The sequence below is a fragment of the Adelges cooleyi genome, unplaced genomic scaffold (genome assembly GCF_023614345.1).
Source record: "Adelges cooleyi isolate 19-005CV unplaced genomic scaffold, UGA_ACOO_1.1 ACOO_flye_CR_arks_rails_tigmint_CR_PRNA_23, whole genome shotgun sequence".
Lineage (NCBI taxonomy): Eukaryota > Metazoa > Arthropoda > Insecta > Hemiptera > Adelgidae > Adelges > Adelges cooleyi.
Genome location: NW_026095893.1, coordinates 8606382 through 8625570, shown reverse-complemented (window position 1 = coordinate 8625570; position 19189 = coordinate 8606382). Strand labels below are relative to the sequence as shown.

At 31.1% G+C, this 19189-nt stretch overlaps 2 protein-coding genes across 4 annotated transcripts; both read left to right on the top strand.

Moving 5' to 3' along the window:
- Nucleotides 1–2654: 2654 nt before the first annotated feature.
- On the top strand, nucleotides 2655–9598 carry LOC126836119 (thiamine transporter 2-like). Its single transcript, XM_050569210.1, has 9 exons — nucleotides 2655–2939; nucleotides 3250–3420; nucleotides 4221–4440; nucleotides 6583–6758; nucleotides 6843–6989; nucleotides 7067–7172; nucleotides 7254–7446; nucleotides 7579–7720; nucleotides 7858–9598. The coding sequence occupies exons 1-9, from the start codon at nucleotides 2814–2816 to the stop codon at nucleotides 7963–7965; spliced, it is 1389 nt and encodes a 462-aa protein (XP_050425167.1). The 5' UTR covers nucleotides 2655–2813; the 3' UTR covers nucleotides 7966–9598.
- A 538-nt stretch (nucleotides 9599–10136) lies between these two features.
- Nucleotides 10137–18763, top strand: LOC126836118 (intraflagellar transport protein 80 homolog). Of its 3 annotated transcripts, none has more exons than XM_050569208.1 (15): nucleotides 10137–10834; nucleotides 11009–11175; nucleotides 11535–11645; nucleotides 11840–12018; nucleotides 12497–12586; nucleotides 13624–13761; nucleotides 13825–13949; nucleotides 14036–14284; nucleotides 15544–15707; nucleotides 15790–15972; nucleotides 16983–17130; nucleotides 17463–17757; nucleotides 17829–17968; nucleotides 18419–18539; nucleotides 18607–18763. In XM_050569208.1, exons 1-15 carry the CDS (start codon nucleotides 10743–10745, stop codon nucleotides 18655–18657), a joined length of 2253 nt encoding a protein of 750 aa, XP_050425165.1. In that variant the 5' UTR covers nucleotides 10137–10742; the 3' UTR covers nucleotides 18658–18763. The 3 variants fall into 3 exon arrangements, with proteins under 3 accessions (XP_050425165.1, XP_050425164.1, XP_050425166.1); XM_050569207.1 differs by having other exon boundaries at nucleotides 15790–16011; XM_050569209.1 differs by lacking the exon at nucleotides 11009–11175 and having other exon boundaries at nucleotides 10770–10834; nucleotides 15790–16011.
- The last annotated feature ends 426 nt before the right edge of the window (nucleotides 18764–19189 follow it).

Below are 19189 nucleotides of genomic sequence, written 5' to 3'. Positions count from 1 at the left end.
TCAATAATTTACAAAATACTCAGATACACTTTCTGAGCTTAGAAATGGTATACCGTAGCATTGAATTACCCACCTTCTAATATCACTATCCTTATCTTTATAGTCCATGCTCAATCCATTTTGTTGGATATTTCTAACCTACCGTCCTTATCAATACTAATTCCGCCCGCTAACAAGAAACTCGGCATGGACATTGGTAATATATACAATTTGGTAAAAGTGGTAGCAACCCTTAAATATTAATATTTCTGTGATTTTATTAATTCGGGCGCTGTTTGCTTTTCATACCGAAGGTAAGAAGCTGGGCGCAGTTTACACACAAGGGCTTTACTTAATAAATTTGTTGATACCTCTTTCGAGTTAAAACAAAATGTATTATTTGTCTACTATTGTATAATCACACTAAAGTCTTTAAATACTTGAAAAGAAGTGTTTGACATCTTTTAAGTCTACGAAAAAAACCAATATTATGCATAAACACTTCACAGACAGTAACAAAAAAAAACAACATACTTAAATAAATACCAACATTTTTATTGTGCTGGATAGATTTCTAGTAAGACTAGATAACAACAACAAAGTAGTAAAAACCCTAATTAATCGTTACACAATAAAACAGTTATAAGACTCTGTCCACTTTAAAACATTTCAACATTTTTTTAATAAAATAAATATTGATGCATAATGTCGTGTATTTGCATATATTTTAATATTGTGTTTAAAAGTTATTACCATTTACAAAATCATTATAGACTTTCTTCTTATTTATTTGGTAAAATTTTTATCTTCTACATTTTTTTTTATCGGTTTTTATCGACTATTTGTATGTTGGTTGGTTGGTTTTTTTTTGTTAAGGTTAGTTGGTTTTGTTTGTGTACTTATACGAGCTTTCGCCAGAGCCGGTCTGACCTGTGCGTCGCAGTTTAACGCACGTACCACACCAACCGAACAGCGATTGTAAACTGCGCCCGAATTTTTATCAAGTGTTAAAAGGTTACATGTAAACTGCGCCTGAGTTCTTATCAAGTGGAAAAAGATGACATGTAAACTGCGCCCAGGTTCTTATCGAGTGAAGTTAAGGTTCATTTATACTATTTAATATAATGTATGTTTCTATTTGAATTTCTTTTAACTTTTCTATAAACATAAAAATATTTGGCTGAGTTTTTTAAAAGCTAGAATTAAAATTGGTATGGAATGACTCGCATGCATTGACAGTTAAAGTTGGTTCTGTTGATGCTTGAGCCTATATTTCAGGTGGATACTGAGCTTCTTCACACTATAATCATCTACTAAATAATCCGCAAATCGTGTCACTCTTTCGTCGTTTTCATTAAATAATTTACAAAATACTCAGATACACTTTCTGGGCTTAGAAATGGTATATCGTAGCATTGAACTAACCACCTTCTAATATCACTGTTCTTATCTTTATAGTCAATACTCGAACCAATTTGTTGGATATTTCAATTCCACGATTGTGTTAAATGAAAGCGACACATGTGTATCTTTATCTGAGACCAAACAGCGAGCGAGTGCTAAAACACTCGGAGACCTGCCGTCCTCCTTATCAACCTTTCTAATTCCACCCGCTGACAAAAAACCTCGTCATGGACATTGGCAATTTATGGAATTTGATAAAAGTGGTAGAACCCTAAAAAATGAATATTTCTGTGATTTTATTGATTCGGGCGCAGTTTACATTTAACCTTTTTTGAACAAAATTATAATCGGAACGCAGTTTACCTAAAACAAGGTAATTTGGGCGCAGTTTACGTACCACACCAACTGAAAACTCTGGGCGCACTCTGGAGTCCGTGAGAACTTATTTCGTACCTGATCCGGCGTCACGCGTCACCGGGAGAGGGCCTAACCACCCCACATAGGCTCTACCTTAGTAACTGCCAGAGAAATATTGGTCACGAGATGCGCGTCCATATCTGCCGCATCCATAAGTTGTTTAATTTGGGTATGCAACCCTGCCCTTGGTTTGTCGCGATACTTAGCAGGTTATTTTCGCGTCACCTTCTGTTTCTGAAGATAGCCTTTCCCTACGATTCTAACGCCGCTGAGGACGCCATCAAGTCGGTGACGATCCAGGGCATTAACGTTCGCGATTTGTAAAAGGTCTCAGGTAATTGCGCTCTCTGGTCAGCGTATAGCGGGCAATGTAAAAGCACGGGCCATCAGTCCTTCGTAGAGGTACCGTCACACATTCACAATATGTTACGTCACTAATGTCAAACCGATGCAGGTACGCTCGAAAGCGCCATCCATAGCCCGCCAGGTTTACTTTTTTTAATTATTTCTCGTTGTTCTAATATTTTTTGTGAACAACTAAAAAATACTCAATGTTATTGAATAATAATATTATATGATGTTATCTTTGTCTGCAATACTGGATTTATTTGTTTACTACATTATACTCGTAATTACTTTTATTTTTTTAACGAAATATGAGAGTAGCTTATCTCCAAGAGTTTAAGTGTAATCCCGTAGGTATGTTATGAACAATAATATTATAAACGCCAATTGCAATTTGTTTGCGCATGCCGTGTACTTATTAATTTGATTTAGCTATCTTTTCAATTGGACCGTTTTCCTATAACTAAGCTCTAACCAAACAACGATAATGACATGTACTCGTGTGTCTATAAAACCAATGGTACTGACTGGCATTCGGATATAATCTTATACAACGCATTTATTGAACGGACAAAATGAAATATACATAATGTTTGTTCGTTTGTAAATATTTTAATAGTAAATTTTCAGTATTAGTTTTTCTTTTTTTTTTTTACTAAATTAATACAATGAAAGAGTGGAAAAAGATCTCGTTGTTTGTATGCGTTTTCGCGTTTGTAAGAGAATTTAGGCCCATTGAACCGTTTTACGCGGCATATTTGACAAGTCCAGCTATAAATATTACATTGATTGAGGTAGGAACACAATGTTTTTTATTTCGTATAGTGTCAAGGGAGGAGAGGTAATTGTAAGCCATCAAGGCAAATGTATATACGATTGTTTTTATCACAAAATTAAAAAACCAAAAATGTTAATGTAGTATATTTAATTATATTATAGTAAGTATAATACAATAACACATCTTATACATTACACCACTTACAATTAGAATATTATTAAAAATGTCATTTACACTAGCCCGTTTAATTACAGTTGCCTTACTTAACCCTAAAAGACATTTTAGATTATTAGATATATATTAACGAATGGACTTGTACAATTTAGGTGTCACGAGACGTTTATTCGGTAGGAGCTTACTCGTGTTTTGTTTTGATTATTATTGTATTTTTAATTACCGATTATTTGAGATACAAACCGGTGCTCATCGTTGATGGACTATGCGGCATGATCACGTATTTCAACATAATAGGCAGCCCGGGTATTCTAAGGATGCAAGTAAGTGCAACGTAATATTTCAAACGAGTATAAATGCTGTGGTAAAAGTGGACAAAAAAAGTTACAGTCTACTTAAAGCCTAACAGCTAAAATTATATGACATGGAACATGCTTTAGCCTGCTGGCTCTTGAATAGTGATTATTTCTCATCTATAATCTCATTGCGATTTATGACGATAGTATAGTCTTAATATTACTTATTATTATTATATGTTACACAGTGTATATGAGCGCCGTATTAGTTACATAATAGGGACCGCTACGCCTATTTCAGTCGTGCAGCATAATATAAGTAAAGGCGCTGAGGTAAGAGGCACAAAGACCGACCACATAAAAATGATCCGGTGCATTCAAATCAATTTTAACAGAAGTAGGGCCGCCGAAGCCTGTGACCATGCCGTTATTTTTAAGGAAGTGGACACGGCCATTCTGCCCGATAATATTCCGACCATGATAGTTAGGCAAAACCCAGATATGAGAATGAGCGAGAGCGAGGCCAAGGACAAGATAAGACCAATATCCAAGAAAGGAAAGAGGGACCAGGCCGTGGTCCACTGGGTGTGTGAGGTAGACTATTTCGTGTCGTTTTCGAGCTGGGAGGCTAAGACTAAAGCATGTTCCATGCTAAAACAAATTACATATATGTTCTGGCCAAATAAACAATAATCTTATTTTATTATTAGCTACTTTAGTATCGAAATTTAGCGTCGTTTTCGGGGTGGGGGGGGCAAGGTTAAAACATGTTAAACAAGCAACAAGTAGTTTAGGTGTACTTTATCATGCCTATTGTTTTTTTAAAGATTGGCCAGGTATTCTATGGATTTTTCTTTTCGTCCGAAGTAGCATATTTTGGTTACTTGTACGCCATGACGGAGGATAAACGTTACTACCAAAGAATCACGGGACAAGCTAGGGCGGCATGTCTTTCGGGCAAGTTCATATCGTCCCTTTTGGCCCAATCGTTAAGTCTTATCAACGGATCCGTGCCTTTCGTCGAATTGGTCTACATGAGTGCATTTGGTAAGAATTTTTCCTTCGCCCACAAATAGTGACGTATTTAGGGGGAGGCTAGATGAGGCGATCGCCCCGGGCGGCATTTTTTTAGGAGTGGCATCAGATTTTTACATAACCCATCTTCTGTTAATAAAAATCAACTATAGAGATGTGTCTAACACCTAAAAATGAAGGATCTTAAGACCCTTCAAACCCTTATGTAAATATTGCTCTAAGAATGTATTTATGTTGTCTCGTATCAAATTGCTTTTCAGAGCGATCATTTAGTGCATTAAAAGTTATTTGCGGTCGAGAATGACCGATGAACGACTCAACAGTATCGCTTTATTAAATATTGAATCAGACATCACAGAAAATTTAGAATATGATGACATAATCGATGAGTATAGTTCCTTTAAAGATCGCAAAAAAATAATGTAAATTGTAAATATAGCGGAAAGTTTTGGAGGGGCGGCAAAATTGTATTGAACACTTATCTTATTTTACTATTTCAAAATTTATTTTTAGAAAAAAAATTCCATTTGACTGTTTAAAACTTTAAAATATATAATATATACGAATATTAAATATCAGGTCTTAAATGGTGGTTTTATTAAGTTAAATTGAATTGACCCGCGTATTCAACATACAAAAAAAGATAAATGTTCAATACAATTTTCAAAAGAAATTAGAGGTATGTTATTGGGATGGGGATGAGTTGGAGTTGGGGATGGGCTGAAGTCGACATTTTCATGTGTGATATATATATATATAAGGATATAGAGGGATTCATAAGAGATAACACTTGAAATGTAACTATAGTAACCACGGTACTCGAGCGAATGGTAGGTGATGAAAAACGAGTAACACACTATTCAGCGATTAGACAACATTTATCTTACAATGTTATTTAAGAAGTAATAGATAATAACGGTCGGTGGGTACTTCAGTACGAGATGTAGACGATTGATGTGGCGTGAAAACACAGCGTCAATGCACGTTGAATTGCGCGAAGTGGAAACGGCGAGATTAATTCTGCTCCGTTTGGTCCGCGTAAGTCGACCAAACTAATTGTAATTTCATTTCTTTGCCGTATATGTCTGCTACGGTGTTCCTGGTTTCGACCAGTTAACTTAAATGAATGATTAAATTGATTCAAAATAACTGGCCAAGTGAATGTTGCCAATAAATCGATTAAGGCCAAATATTAAAAAACTACTAAAAAAACTTTTGGCCAACAAAAAAATTTTAAAAATCAGAATATTGGAAATGTAAGTATACTTAAATTGGCATTTACGCGGTCATAAGACATATACGGAAATATGGGAAATTTTAATTTAATTAAGGTTGAGTGTATGAAGGTTTGCGGAATAGTGGCGGTATAGATGCAAATAGCAATTAAAAAATATATAGAGCTAAACCCAGTCTTCTTATAAGAATCACTTTAAAAAGGTGTACAATATGGAAGGACGGTTTGAGATTAATTAATCTTAAGCCCTCCAAAAAATGTAGTGTATCTTTGCTGTATTTACATTTGTAAAATGCTGTATTATATATTTGTGTTAACATTTTACCTACCTCTATAACATGTACAACATTTTTCGGAGGGATCGAGATAAATTAAGAGAAGTTGTTTTCCAATCCATTCATGTATTCTATTCATGCCTATAGTTAGGTTAAGTTTTGCCTATGTCGTTTTTAAATTCAATTCGTCGTTGATAAAAATCCTTAGCATAGCTTCTGTCACTCACATCGACCATTATCGTATGATTGCAAATTACCTCTAGATAAAATATTCCTAACTTCTCTTTCTATCCAAAATGATCTTCATCAATACTGTACCTACTATTATTCTCATTGTGTGCTCATATTTCATACTTAACTTGTTTCCTCATTAGTTAGCGTACATATTGGACTTTTCGCCATGACAATCGCCCCAGTCACAATAGTTACACCATGACATACATTATTATAATATTAGGTTAATTTGTATGTATCGCCTATTAGTTACGAATGCGTTTGGTGAGAACGGTTTAATACAAAATACCTGATAATCCACAGCGAATGTATTTAAAATAAATTATATTTATAGTGTGTAATATAATGAAAAAGATAATATTTTAATGTCAGTCAGAACTAAATAATACATTTTTTCTCATGATCTTAAAGGTATGTTTTTTTCAACCATCTGGGCTTTTATAATGCCGTCGGTGAAACACAGTATATACTTTCATGCCGCAGATATCGAATCGACCACTCAAACTTCATCGGCAATCGTCTATTCGCCAAAAGGCATCGAATCAGAAACGGTCAAAGCCATCAAGTCGGCTTACCAGGAAAAAAAAGTAATTATTTTAGCGAATACCTGAGAGTGAAATATAATGATATGACAAATAAATAAAATACAAAAATGTACTTAATAATGCTAGGAAGCAGTTAAACAATGCGATATTAAAAAAGGAAATTTTAGGAAAGCTTTGGCACGGCTGTGGAATGATTTCAAAAATTCGTATTCGGATCCTTATGTCGTTAAGCTATGCTTTTGGTGGGCCCTAGCCTATGGTGCATACGTTCAAGTAAACCAATTACCCCATGATTCATAAGTAGAATACGCATAAAAAAGATAATTAATTTGCAATCATTGTTTAATTAGGTGTACACTTACATCAATGTTCTATACACCTATACGTTAGATCTGAACAATGACTCCGAGTTTACTTTGTACAACGGTGCTGCAGAGTCGCTTAACACGTTAATAGGTGTACAACCAGTATCAAATTAACTATTTATTGATATTTATTGTATAGTGTGTATTCATATAAATGTTGTTTTTATTGCAGGAGCCATTTCGGCTTACTTAATAGGAAAACTGGAACTGAATTGGTTTAGGGTGGGAGACGCGTTTTTCGCCGTTGGTTCAATGTTGGCCGGATTAGTCCTATTCGGTTGTTACTGTACAAGAACTTTGTGGTTCATTTATGCATTTTACATAATATATGGATGCCTATATCAGACAATGCTCACTATAGCCGAGTAAGTTATAATAATACAAAATATTACAGTTTATGTAACAGTTCAATGCACATACAAAACTTAGTCTAAGTGCATACATAGCAAGTTTATATAATACGTGACGTAGTATTTTAATTTATTTTCGTTTCGCAGATCTGAAGTAGCAAAACGCTTGGGTAAAGATAGCTATGGTTTAGTTTTCGGGTTTAACTCGTTTATAGCTTTGTTTTTGCATACGTTAATGACATATGGAATCGTCCAAGGACACGTTATATCGGTAACAACAGCTCAACAGGTAAGTACCGTAGGTATATTAAAAATGTTGGTAGATCCAACAAAATTATCTTCATCCGATTATTGAGAAATTTTTAATTAAATTCTCGAAGATTAATTGATGTGTATTTATTAATGAAAATAAATAACTAATTTCAGTTTACAATTTATGCTGGTTATTACACATTTCTCGGATTACTATTTTGTGGATTCGTAGTTAAAAAACATTTAACGGCCAAAGAAAAACTGTTGGTCTGTAAACTTTAATCAATACATTTATAGTGTGAACCAAATATACACTATACATGCATACGTACTGTTTTGTATCATAGTGTTCAAGGATTTTGTAATTTATATAACCGAATGTAAATTAATTTATATTATTATAATGTAAATGTATACTATACCTATGTAAATCTATTTTGTAAGTATCAATTGTATATATCTCTTTAGTTTAATTTTTATCTTTGATTAACGAGGTAAAAAGTCACGTTTTGTTAACACAATACTTGTTTTGTTACAAAACACGAAAATAACGGCCATAGTCAATGAAATTAAATGCAACATAGATGTTAAATATTATATGCTCCCGATAAATTGCATGGGCCATTGGTGGATGCAATTACGATGCACAAGTTAATTCAATTTTTTTAGAAAACGAATTAAATATTTTTACAAATTATAATAATTTTTCCCGTAAATAAATGATATATTTGTGTTTTTATTTTTTAAAAAAAAAGGAAAATACCTACCGAGCATGATATTTTGTCTATGTGAACAAACCAATCGACAACAAATGACTTAGTCAAAAAAGAAACTTTTTAAGCTTTAAATATTACTAATTATTACTATGACCTAATCAATATCTTAGAATAAATTCGTTTTTTTAAATTATTATTTTTTATACCCTCGTGGCCTCTATAGTCAATAGTTTTTTCCAATTTTAATATATTTGTCAAAAATAAAATTCCTTCCTATATGTGTTAAAACGTTAGGAGCTGAGATTTTGAAATGGTAACGTATATTATTTTATTAACTTCTAAATTCGTTGACAACAAAAACTCAATATCGCATATCGAGGGGCAATAGTAATATTTTTAAATAACAATACTTGTTACTTCTAGCTATAAATCTAAATTCTTACATAATATTTACTTATTTCTATTATAGCTTCTCATCTATCAGAAACCAATTATACGTTAGTAATGAAAGCAAACAATGGTAAAAAAAACAACAAAATGAGCGTTATTCACAATACTAAAGCCAAAAGTTATAATTACTAGAATTAATTTATACTATATATTAAATTTTGTTTTGTTTACATGTAATACATTGACGTTCAGAAAAGTAATAATTTATACAATATAACATTTCTTTTACTCAGAACAAAACAAAGAAAAAAAAAATTAATAGAATCGAACTATTCATTTTTTATGAAATAGGCCAAAATAAATTGTTTGCCTCTAGTTAAGCACCTATTCAAGAAATAAGAAGTCAAATACATGTACTTACTTTCATTTATTTAAATAGCAAATTATCATTTTCCAGAAATGTTGGTTGAAAACAATTCTACAACTAGTAGACTTACATTTAACATACCTAACTAATTTGTTACTTAATACTTTGTTTTATAGTTTAGGCTACAACAATCGCTAAACTGCCCATGTTTAAAAGATTTTGAAAGAGTAGAAACAAGCTAGTTGTGTTTTAGTGTGTAGGTACTTGTAAATTAGGTCAAGTACTTTCACAACATATATTGAGTAATATTATTATTTTGATAGCTCCACTTGTTTCTAAATAATTTTTTTATGTCTATTAAGTTAAATTGGATTTTTCTTAACAATTTTGTTTAATTTGGAACCCAAAAACAAATGAAATTATAAAGGATCATAATATAACTCAAATAATAAATCTACATTTTTTATTCCACTACAGTCAACAAAGTCCTGATTGAATAATCGTAGTCATAATACATTTAATTTTAATTTGCAGGTCATTAAACATGAATAATGACTTCATAGTTCTAGAATTTAAAATAGTTTAAAAAATGTATGTATTACATTTGGATAATGTATTTTATGTAATTAAATATATAAAATACTTTCAATAACTCTTTTGTGTAAGAAACATTATATAATTATAAAATACTTCCCTTACAAATACTAAACATTCCGGATTAAGCCAGATGTTATTTTAGCAAGCCTTTTTTTAGTACTCTTGTCTCTTAGTATGATGATTGATGATATATAGTATGTAAATGGTAATTTTACTTATTGTAATATTTGCTAATATTGTTACAAACAATAGTTAAGTTATTATAACTTAATTTACGTATTATTACAATAATAGCTATTAATTGTTGTAGACATTTGTTTAAATTTCATACTTGGATATCCATATGTTATTTATATCAATGGTTTTATACTAAAATTAGACCAAATATCTTCCATGAATACCCTAATTCCAACGTATAGTACACGACAATTACACAATTTTACATTCATAATATACGTATTTTACACTAAATATAAACGTAATTAAAAATAAATTTTACACGGGTTTCACACCAAAATTATAAGAAACATATTATACGTATGATACACGTATTGTTGTCTACTGGATAGTAAATCATATTGAACACTGCTAGACAAAGACTCTTCAAGAGTCACAAGAGTTACAAGAGTATTAATTTCAGAATTAGGATTTTGGATTCGAGAACTATGTAAAGTTTGTATGTAATATTAAACATTATATATTTATATATAAAATAAAAATCTATGAAAAATTAATACATATTAAGTACATAATATTATGTATAATATGCATTATGCAATTCCGCGTCACTATGGTTACTGTTGTAACAACATTTCCAAATCACTCACACAAGCCTGCTGCTTGTATTTCTGTTTAAAAAACGTGCATGTGTATAAGTTCTAAAAAAAATTGAGTATAATATGTTTATTTAATATTATTATGTTAGACATTATTTGAGATATTTAATTTTATTGCGGTAATTTTTGTTTGTTTTCTTTTCTAAAAATAATATGCGTTTAAAATCAACAATATCCCATGATAATACTGAACCGACAATTAACTGTATAAGCTGGATTGGAAATGATGAAATTTTGATTGGAAGGTTTGATAATATTGCATTACAAATATGACCGTTGTCTTAAATACCAGATACTAGTAACAGTATTTACAACTTATATCGACTTAAATTTGTTTTGTTATTCGCATTCGTTTATTATGCTTTTAAGTTTAATAATGTCAATTATATTATTATATTATTATACTATTATCAATTTAGAGATGATTGTACATTGTCCAAGTGGAGTCAGGCAACTAGAGAAACCCTTAAACTTTGTATTTTACCAGAAAAGTCATCTCCTGTTGACTTGGACGTTTTACTGAGTAGCCAAAAGCTCACAAATAAAGCAACTGGCAATGAACAAGTTCTTACTACTACTTCAGATGGTTAGATTTACATAATAAATTAAAATTATACTACGAGAAAAATGTAAACCTTATAATATAGCTTATTGTTAATAATGTAAAATAAAGCGTTTTGCAATAAACAACTTCCATGTAAAATGTAATTCTTATTTTTTACTTATATTTGTTTATAAATACAAAAGTGAAGAAGGGTAATTTTTAAATTGTAGGGCTTTTTGGAAAATATATTCTAATTTCGATTAGATCTAATGTAATAATTTCAATAAGAATATTTTTACTTAAATAATAAGTATACTTATTATAAAGTAATGAAATTCGAACGCAAAATAAATTGTGACTTTTTAGGAAAGAATTAATATTTTTAATACTGTCACGTCTAGGTAAGCTTTATTTAATGAATAAAATCACAAAGATTGACAAAGCTATTGACGCACACGAAGGAATCGTATCGGTTGGAAAATGGAGTCCCGACGGTTCTACTTTATTAACAGGTAAATATTTTTCGACTAAGAGCTATCAACTAAAATAGTGTTTCTACAAACTATTATAATTGTTTTGTGTTAATGAACATTTGTTGTCTGTGGGCTATTTACAATCCACTAGTAGCATATGAAAATATTACTTATAAATATTTGACAATGTTTTTTTTTTGTCATTAAATAATTAAAATTGTTTGATGAAATAGCCGGAGAAGATGGCAACATTAAGATATGGTCACGCATCGGAATGCTGAGAACGAAGCTGGTAGTGAACGGAGAACCGATAATGTCTGCCGATTGGAATTCAGATTCTTCGAAAATCGTTTACACACAACACGATGCGATTTGTATAAAATCGTTAAAACCAAACGTCAAAACCATCAGAGTAAGTAGACAAAACTATAGTCCACAGTAATAATTATAAAGATACGCTTATTGATGAAAACCATTTGTAATGCGGAAAGCGAAAAGGCACCTCTTGACGGCAAAGTAGATTTCGAAAAAACGCCAAAACATTATTTAAGGGCGAATTTGTCGATTTCTTACCAAGTATCAATAATAGCATGTTGGAGTCTCTAGGATTGGGGTATAGGTAAAAATATCGATTACAATATAATATTCACCTAAATTAGCATACATTTTGGGAAACAGACCATTTGTCGACCGAATATAAAGTTGTAAACTTACAAATGCAAAAACTTGGTCAAATTTTTAGCTACAGAGATATACCACGTCTAGGATTGTTCAACAATCTATCAAGATTCAGTATATAGCAGCCAGCTAAATTTTGAGAAATTCTGACAAGAAAAAAAATACCTTTTTGCTTTCCGCATCACATATAATACTAAGACGGTTTTGTGTAGGTACGAGCTCACAGCAATCTAGTGCTTAAGGTATCATGGGGCAAAACTAACGATTTGATAGTCTCGGGTGGCGAAGACTGCTGTTATAAGGTAACTATTTAAATACTAAATAGCATAATTATTGTACTCCGAATTGTTTAATAATATATTCATCAGGCTTTTACTCGATATCCATAATAATTTTTCGATCAAGCCTTCTCTTACTGGAGGTTCTCCTTCTTTGGTAACCGTTTCTAGTATTTTCTTGTACGTATTTGAGATACTAACTATGATCGTATACCCGAAGATATAATGAAATCATTTCACAAAGTACGAATTTTGTTTTTAGGTATCATCTGAAATAGAAAACCGTTGATGGATTGTGAATGTATTTCAAAACAACTAGTGACATTTGTAGTAAATTCAATAGCCTAATCAATGATAGTATGTAACACTATGTAACGCTGTTTGTAGAAACCTGATGAAATAAAACTAATACCAACAACTCCGGTTAAAAAAAAATTGTTTAGAAATGCCAAAAGTAGATTGAAATATTTATCGTTTGTTTAATAAAAAATTATAATGGTATTCCGTATTGCTTTTTACAGAACAACATAAGAACATTTCAGCATTTTAAATCGATAATGTTTTAACATTTTGAGTTAGTTTGAATTTTAACCGTCCAAAATTATTTTCATCAGATTATTCGAACTTTCAACTTTACATCCAACAGCAATTAGTTTTGAAAAAATATTAATAGGATTAATAGGATATTAATAGGAAAGTTATATGTACCAATTATGCTAGAAAAAATAACAAATCATTACAGAATGAGACATGCCATAACTCTATTTTCTTTGTTTGGGATACGTGTTGGTAGACAAATGAAAGCAATAAAATAATATTATTTTGAGGCTCCATAAAATCGAAATAAAATTATTTTCAGAAATCGCAGTTATTAGGTTATAATGGCATTAATCCAATTGTCTTACTTAAAGTATAATATGTATTGTTCTGAACAAACAAATCAATATACCATAGGATTTTCTCCGTCAACTCTTGTACGCTGGCGTTTGATGAGCCTATAAAAATAGGTTATATTAATATTTAAATAAGGAGGTAATTAATATATATCTCTTTACTTACAGATTTGGGATTCCTATGGAAATTCTGTATTCATCAGCGAAATGTTAAAGCATCCGGTTACTTCAGTTTGCTGGAAACCCGACGGAAAATTGTTGGTAGTTGGATCATACAACGTCATTTTACTCTGCAACCAATTTGGTGTAAGCAAATAATAATATACCATTAAACAAATTTAAAATAAATTACATATTTTATAAACGCAGATTATTCAATCGGTCAATCGTGTAGAATGTGGTAGTATAAGAGAGTTTAGTTGGTCACCAGATAGCACACAAGTAGCTTCAGCATGTGCCAATGGCAAACTAATGGTATCTACGATTGTAGAAAGGTTTGATATTTTAATTCAACTTGTTGCGTTATCATAATTGTCTGTAAATGTATAAAGCCTGCTAGTGATAGATGATTGTATTTTAGGAGTGTCTCTCACAAAAATGTTCAATGTTTGGTGACGTCCCGAAAGACAATGACCGTAAAGGACGTGCTGAACGAGACGAAAGAAAATCTTGATTTTCCTGAACGAATTATTCATGTATCTTTAAAGCACAACAACTTGGTCGTTATAACTTGCACACAGTGTTTCGTGTATAGAATACCAAACTTAAACACTCCGCAAATCATCAGCTTAAAAGACCCCAATGTATTTAGAGTGATTTTAAGCGAAAAGTAAGAATCAACTTAACGGTACCAAAACAAATTAGTACACTGTACGTTTATAATGATACTTCAAAAATTCTATGCAATAGTGTCTTACTATTATCCTACCTACTTATTTAAGGTAGAAAATCAGAATTAATTTTAGGCATTAACCCACTATGTGACCTAAATTTATTGTAATGGGCAATTATCTTAAGTCATAATTGACTTGAGTACCTAAGAAAAGGTCGACGTAACAAAAAACAATTTAAAAACCATTTTTATTTCAAATATTTTTCAGGAGATACACTTTTTTGAGAATCTATGTTAGGATGTATAAAAATACATTAAGACAATCTAAATGTTGACATGGCCATTTTTTTAATAAAACTATATTTAGATAAGTCTTACAATTTTTAAAACTCAATATCATATAATTTGGGATTTAATTTAAATCTCTCAATATTACCATGTCAAAATCTCGATAGTATCGATTTCGATACTCTTACAGATGTACTTTGACGCTAAATTAGTTCAGTTTATCAGAAAAATGAACCTCCCGAGACATATATTTGTACAATAATGACTAAACAATTTTGCACATGGCTAAGTGGTATAATGTGCTCCTAAAACTTAGAAAATATCTATTTTATAATATAATAACTCCTTCAAAATAACCGAAATTTCAGTTTTGAATACAAACTACGCGAAAGTTAATATTAAAATTTTTTTCAGGAATAGGAAATTATAGTAAAAAAGTCAACTATCGCCTAAATAAATGAAGCTCAATACCAATATCTAGTTAGGGATATTAACCCTTTCAAATGACGGTAAAAAATCATAAGATAAAGAAAAACTTTTCTCACTTTCCTATACTTAACCGATAGAATCACATTGATCAACAAATTGTCATGTGTCTGATTTTAGTTTTATAAATAATAACTCAAATTTAATTAGTAACTATTGTACTTTTTCTATACCAATTATATACTTCTTCTCTCTTAAATACTGACGGAGTCTGAAGTAACTTCTCTCTTGGAGTAGGTACTGATTAAAAATCTACACATTAGTATCTGTTCTGTAATACATCAATACATACTATTATCCACTGCGTCACTTTCAGGTTTTTCGATTCCACAATAACACCGCTTTCTGGATCTGTCGGGTCGTCTTCTTCCTTGTCGTAAATTAAATATTTTAATCCCCTTTAATTAATGATCTTGCTGTACTATTGTACCAAATTAATTAATATTAATTAATTGTGCTAATTAAACCAATTTATTTGTCAGGAATTTTGCTATATTTTCTAATTCGAGCGTTAGCATTTATACGTATGACTGTAAACTGGTGTCGTGTCCTAAATGGCCAAACATGCAATGCGATGCAATTCAAGAAAATCACTTATCCATGTCTACTGATTTATTAGCCGTCCGAGATCAGCTAAATGATAAAAGTATCTAACAAAATATCACTCATATATTAAACATATAAATTAACTAGTATTAATTATATATTACTAACGATTTCTTCGATAGTGGTACACATATTCGAAATTACTCCGTTAAGTACGCTCTCTGCACTCAAGCACGGATCGTCTATCACGTGTATTCAGTTAATGAACAACAAAGACAATAAGTATTTGGCGGTTATCGACTCAAATTTGAACATTTCTATAGTTCAAATTGAAAACAACAATTGTTCTAAAATACATAAAATAGGTAAAACAATAGAATCTTTTGAAAGTTTTGTTGAAACTTGTATGTGTTTTTTTTATTATTGTGTTAACAATATTCACATATCTTGAGGATACTCTTATATTTATCTGTCTGCTAACGTTTCGGAAACCTTACATCTTTCTTCTACAAGGCTGCACTTGAGTTTTGATGTGTATAATACCGTTGCTGTTCGTAGACTGATCCGATCGTCTTTACTCACAGTCGTAAATTATTAATGCTACCCTTACTCTTTTCAACTATTAACGATCCATTTCCCCTCGGTCAATTGACAAAACCAGAAACTCTTTTCCTCGCAACTATCTCTTCGTGTATTCTAGGTCTACTTCAGCAACGTTTTTGCATCTTCCATTCCTGAACTTCTTTTAAGTAGATTTATAACTGATTTATACATTCCGCTTAAACTCCACCAATCTTAAAATCTTTTCTATTCAAATTCGCATTACATTTTCCCATTTTAATTTTCACTGGCATCCTTCACCATCCTTTTTGCATGATGAGATTCTTAGGATAGAGTTTTGACATTTTTAAATTTAATGTTAAGATCTTGTTCTTGTTCCGCTGCTACCAATTATTGTAATACTTAAAACCACATCATTTATGGGCTTACTCGTATTATTTTTCCTAGTAATCTGGTCTGGCCTGTTTACAATATACCACACGAACATTAGATATCGTAAGCACCTGGTTTTTGTTGCTAGGTGGGGCATCATTCGAACTCTGCACTGTCGAAAACACTGTTCTATTATAATATCTTCTCATGTTTCCTGACCGTCCTTAATATTGATTGCACTTGCTTTATGATCTTATTTTATCGTTATTCATTGCTTTTTGTCTGTATGCCATATTCTAAACGTTGACAATCAAGTCATTAAGTAAATATAGAAGTATCCTCAATATAAGTAAATATTAAAGTTACAATTTGAATAACTCAATGCTATAACTCTAAAGTTTAAGTTTAATAAAAATTAAAAACACTTTCTTCATTTTCAAAGGCTCTATGTTTAATGGAATGTGTTGGAACAGCCAGACCGGATCGTTAGCAGCACTACAATATTCAAATCTTATTGTATGGTACGATCCGTTATTACTCTTAAATGATCCAATTCTAATTCGGAAATCTATCGAGAAAATTGATTTGAGGTAAAGTATGACTAACAAACGCATTAATCAGTGGCGCCGAACTAAGCGGGATTGCACACAATTTATCTAAGTTAGTGGGGGTAGTAGACAAGAAGTAAATTTAAAGTTTACACATATTTTGTTCCATCGATTATTGCATTAATCTAAAAACCATTGACTGCGATTGAGGGTTTTCGTTTTCCAAATAATACCTTTGAGTTTTGTATGTACCTACAAGTTTTAGATGAAATAGTCGCGGTACGGCGCCACTGCATCCTCATAAAATATGATCTGCTATCTAAAGTGTACGTTAAAATCAAACCCGGGGTTATTTCTTTTTTTTTTAAATCTAGTCTTTACGGAACCAAATTAGAAATTGAATCCTATGAAGATAACGTGATAAGTTTGGTCAACGCGGAGGGTATTAAAGTCGCCGTCCAAATAACACCCTACTTAGAAAGCTTGAAGAACTATATCGACAAAGGGAATTGGATGGAATGTCGTACCCTATGTCGTGCTGTGAAAAACGAAGCAATGTGGGCAGTACTAGCGGGCTCTGCTGTTGCCGCCAAGCAATTAGATACTGCCGAAGAGTGTTTCATTTCAATTGGTCACATCGAACGGGTGTCGTTTATTCAAAACCTCAAAGTAATAACAATAATAACTTTTAAAAAAACAAATGCGCCTAAATTATTAAATGTTTACCATATTGTTTTCAGACTGTATCCGATAGGTCAGAACAAGAATCCTCGCTTGCCTTGCTCTGTGGAAAAATTAACGATGCCGAATCGATTTTGCTCAGAAGTGGATCCACATACAAAGCTATCATGTTCAACGTAAAGGCTCACAACTGGACAAGGTATACTTTAATACTTTATGTGTAAATGTACGTATTTTAAGAAAATAAGTTAAATTCGATTTTGTAATTTTTAGTTTTTATAATTCTACGTTCTGCTTTTAAATCTACACATGATAATATATAATTATATCAATATTATATGTATAAATATTAAAATAACTTTTTATATAGTGCTCAATACCTACATACGGTGTTTCTTAGATTTTATTTTGACTCTTTGTACCCCTTCTCCAGTTTTTCTAATTATTAATTTTTCAATGTTCTATACTTTTGATAATTCAAGTTTACCTCTTCTATGGTGAATTTCGTCTGTAGTCGACTATTTTCTGCGCTGAATAGAATTCTGAAATTAGAACTGACAGAATTAGAAAATTAGTCCTACATAGACTGCTGAAACTGTTTCCGAGTAGTTTTACTAGGTAACTAAACAATCATGTTTCTATATTTCAGAGCTTTGGAATTAGCGTTAAAGCATAAACGATACCTAAATGTGGTTATATACGAACGCAGAAAATACTTGGAATCGTTCAAAAAGGATGAAAATAACGAAAAGTTTTTGAAATATTCAGACGTAAGATATACATATTATTCACCAAATGTATGCCATTATTATAATTTATATTATTTTATTTATATAGATGACAATTAATGAAGAAGAAATGATGAAAGAAATTCAAAGAGAACAATAACGTTAATGCCTGAAAACAGACAACTTAAAAATGTATTTTGAACATTACACGTAAAGCAAAAATAATTATATTTTGCGAGCCGTTAGGCACAAAATATAATGCAATAAATGACTAGCTAATATTAAATACATAATATGTATTACAATTTCATTTATTAATTAAAAAAAAAATATGAAGTATTTACTATATGGATTCGTTTCTGAATAATTGGTATTATCACGTTAGTACTTAGTAATAATATAGTACAATACTTTAATGTATGTTAATTAATGCATTAAACAAGTCAAAATTAACTTTTCAAATTTTACATTTAATTAATTTTATAAAAATATTCATACCTTAGTGGTGTAAAATTTCCAATACATAAAAAATAATGTAATTACACAAGTATTTAAACACTACACATTTCAGAATCCAATAACAATACCTAATTAAAGTAAATTTGTATAGAATGTGTACAGACTGCAGATTCAAAATCGAGTAATTTATATTACACAAAAAAAAAATAGTATTGTAATGTATATATATATAT

Coding starts and splice junctions, on each gene's coding strand:
- LOC126836118 (XM_050569207.1), top strand. CDS start 10,743: ATGCGTTTAAAATCAACAATATCCCATGATAATACTGAACCGACAATT. Junction 12,019..12,496: donor CAAACGTCAAAACCATCAGA/GTAAGTAGACAA, acceptor GGTTTTGTGTAG/GTACGAGCTCACAGCAATCT. Junction 13,950..14,035: donor GTATCTACGATTGTAGAAAG/GTTTGATATTTT, acceptor ATTGTATTTTAG/GAGTGTCTCTCACAAAAATG.
- LOC126836119 (XM_050569210.1), top strand. CDS start 2,814: ATGAAAGAGTGGAAAAAGATCTCGTTGTTTGTATGCGTTTTCGCGTTT. Junction 4,441..6,582: donor GGTCTACATGAGTGCATTTG/GTAAGAATTTTT, acceptor ATGATCTTAAAG/GTATGTTTTTTTCAACCATC. Junction 7,447..7,578: donor ACAATGCTCACTATAGCCGA/GTAAGTTATAAT, acceptor TTCGTTTCGCAG/ATCTGAAGTAGCAAAACGCT.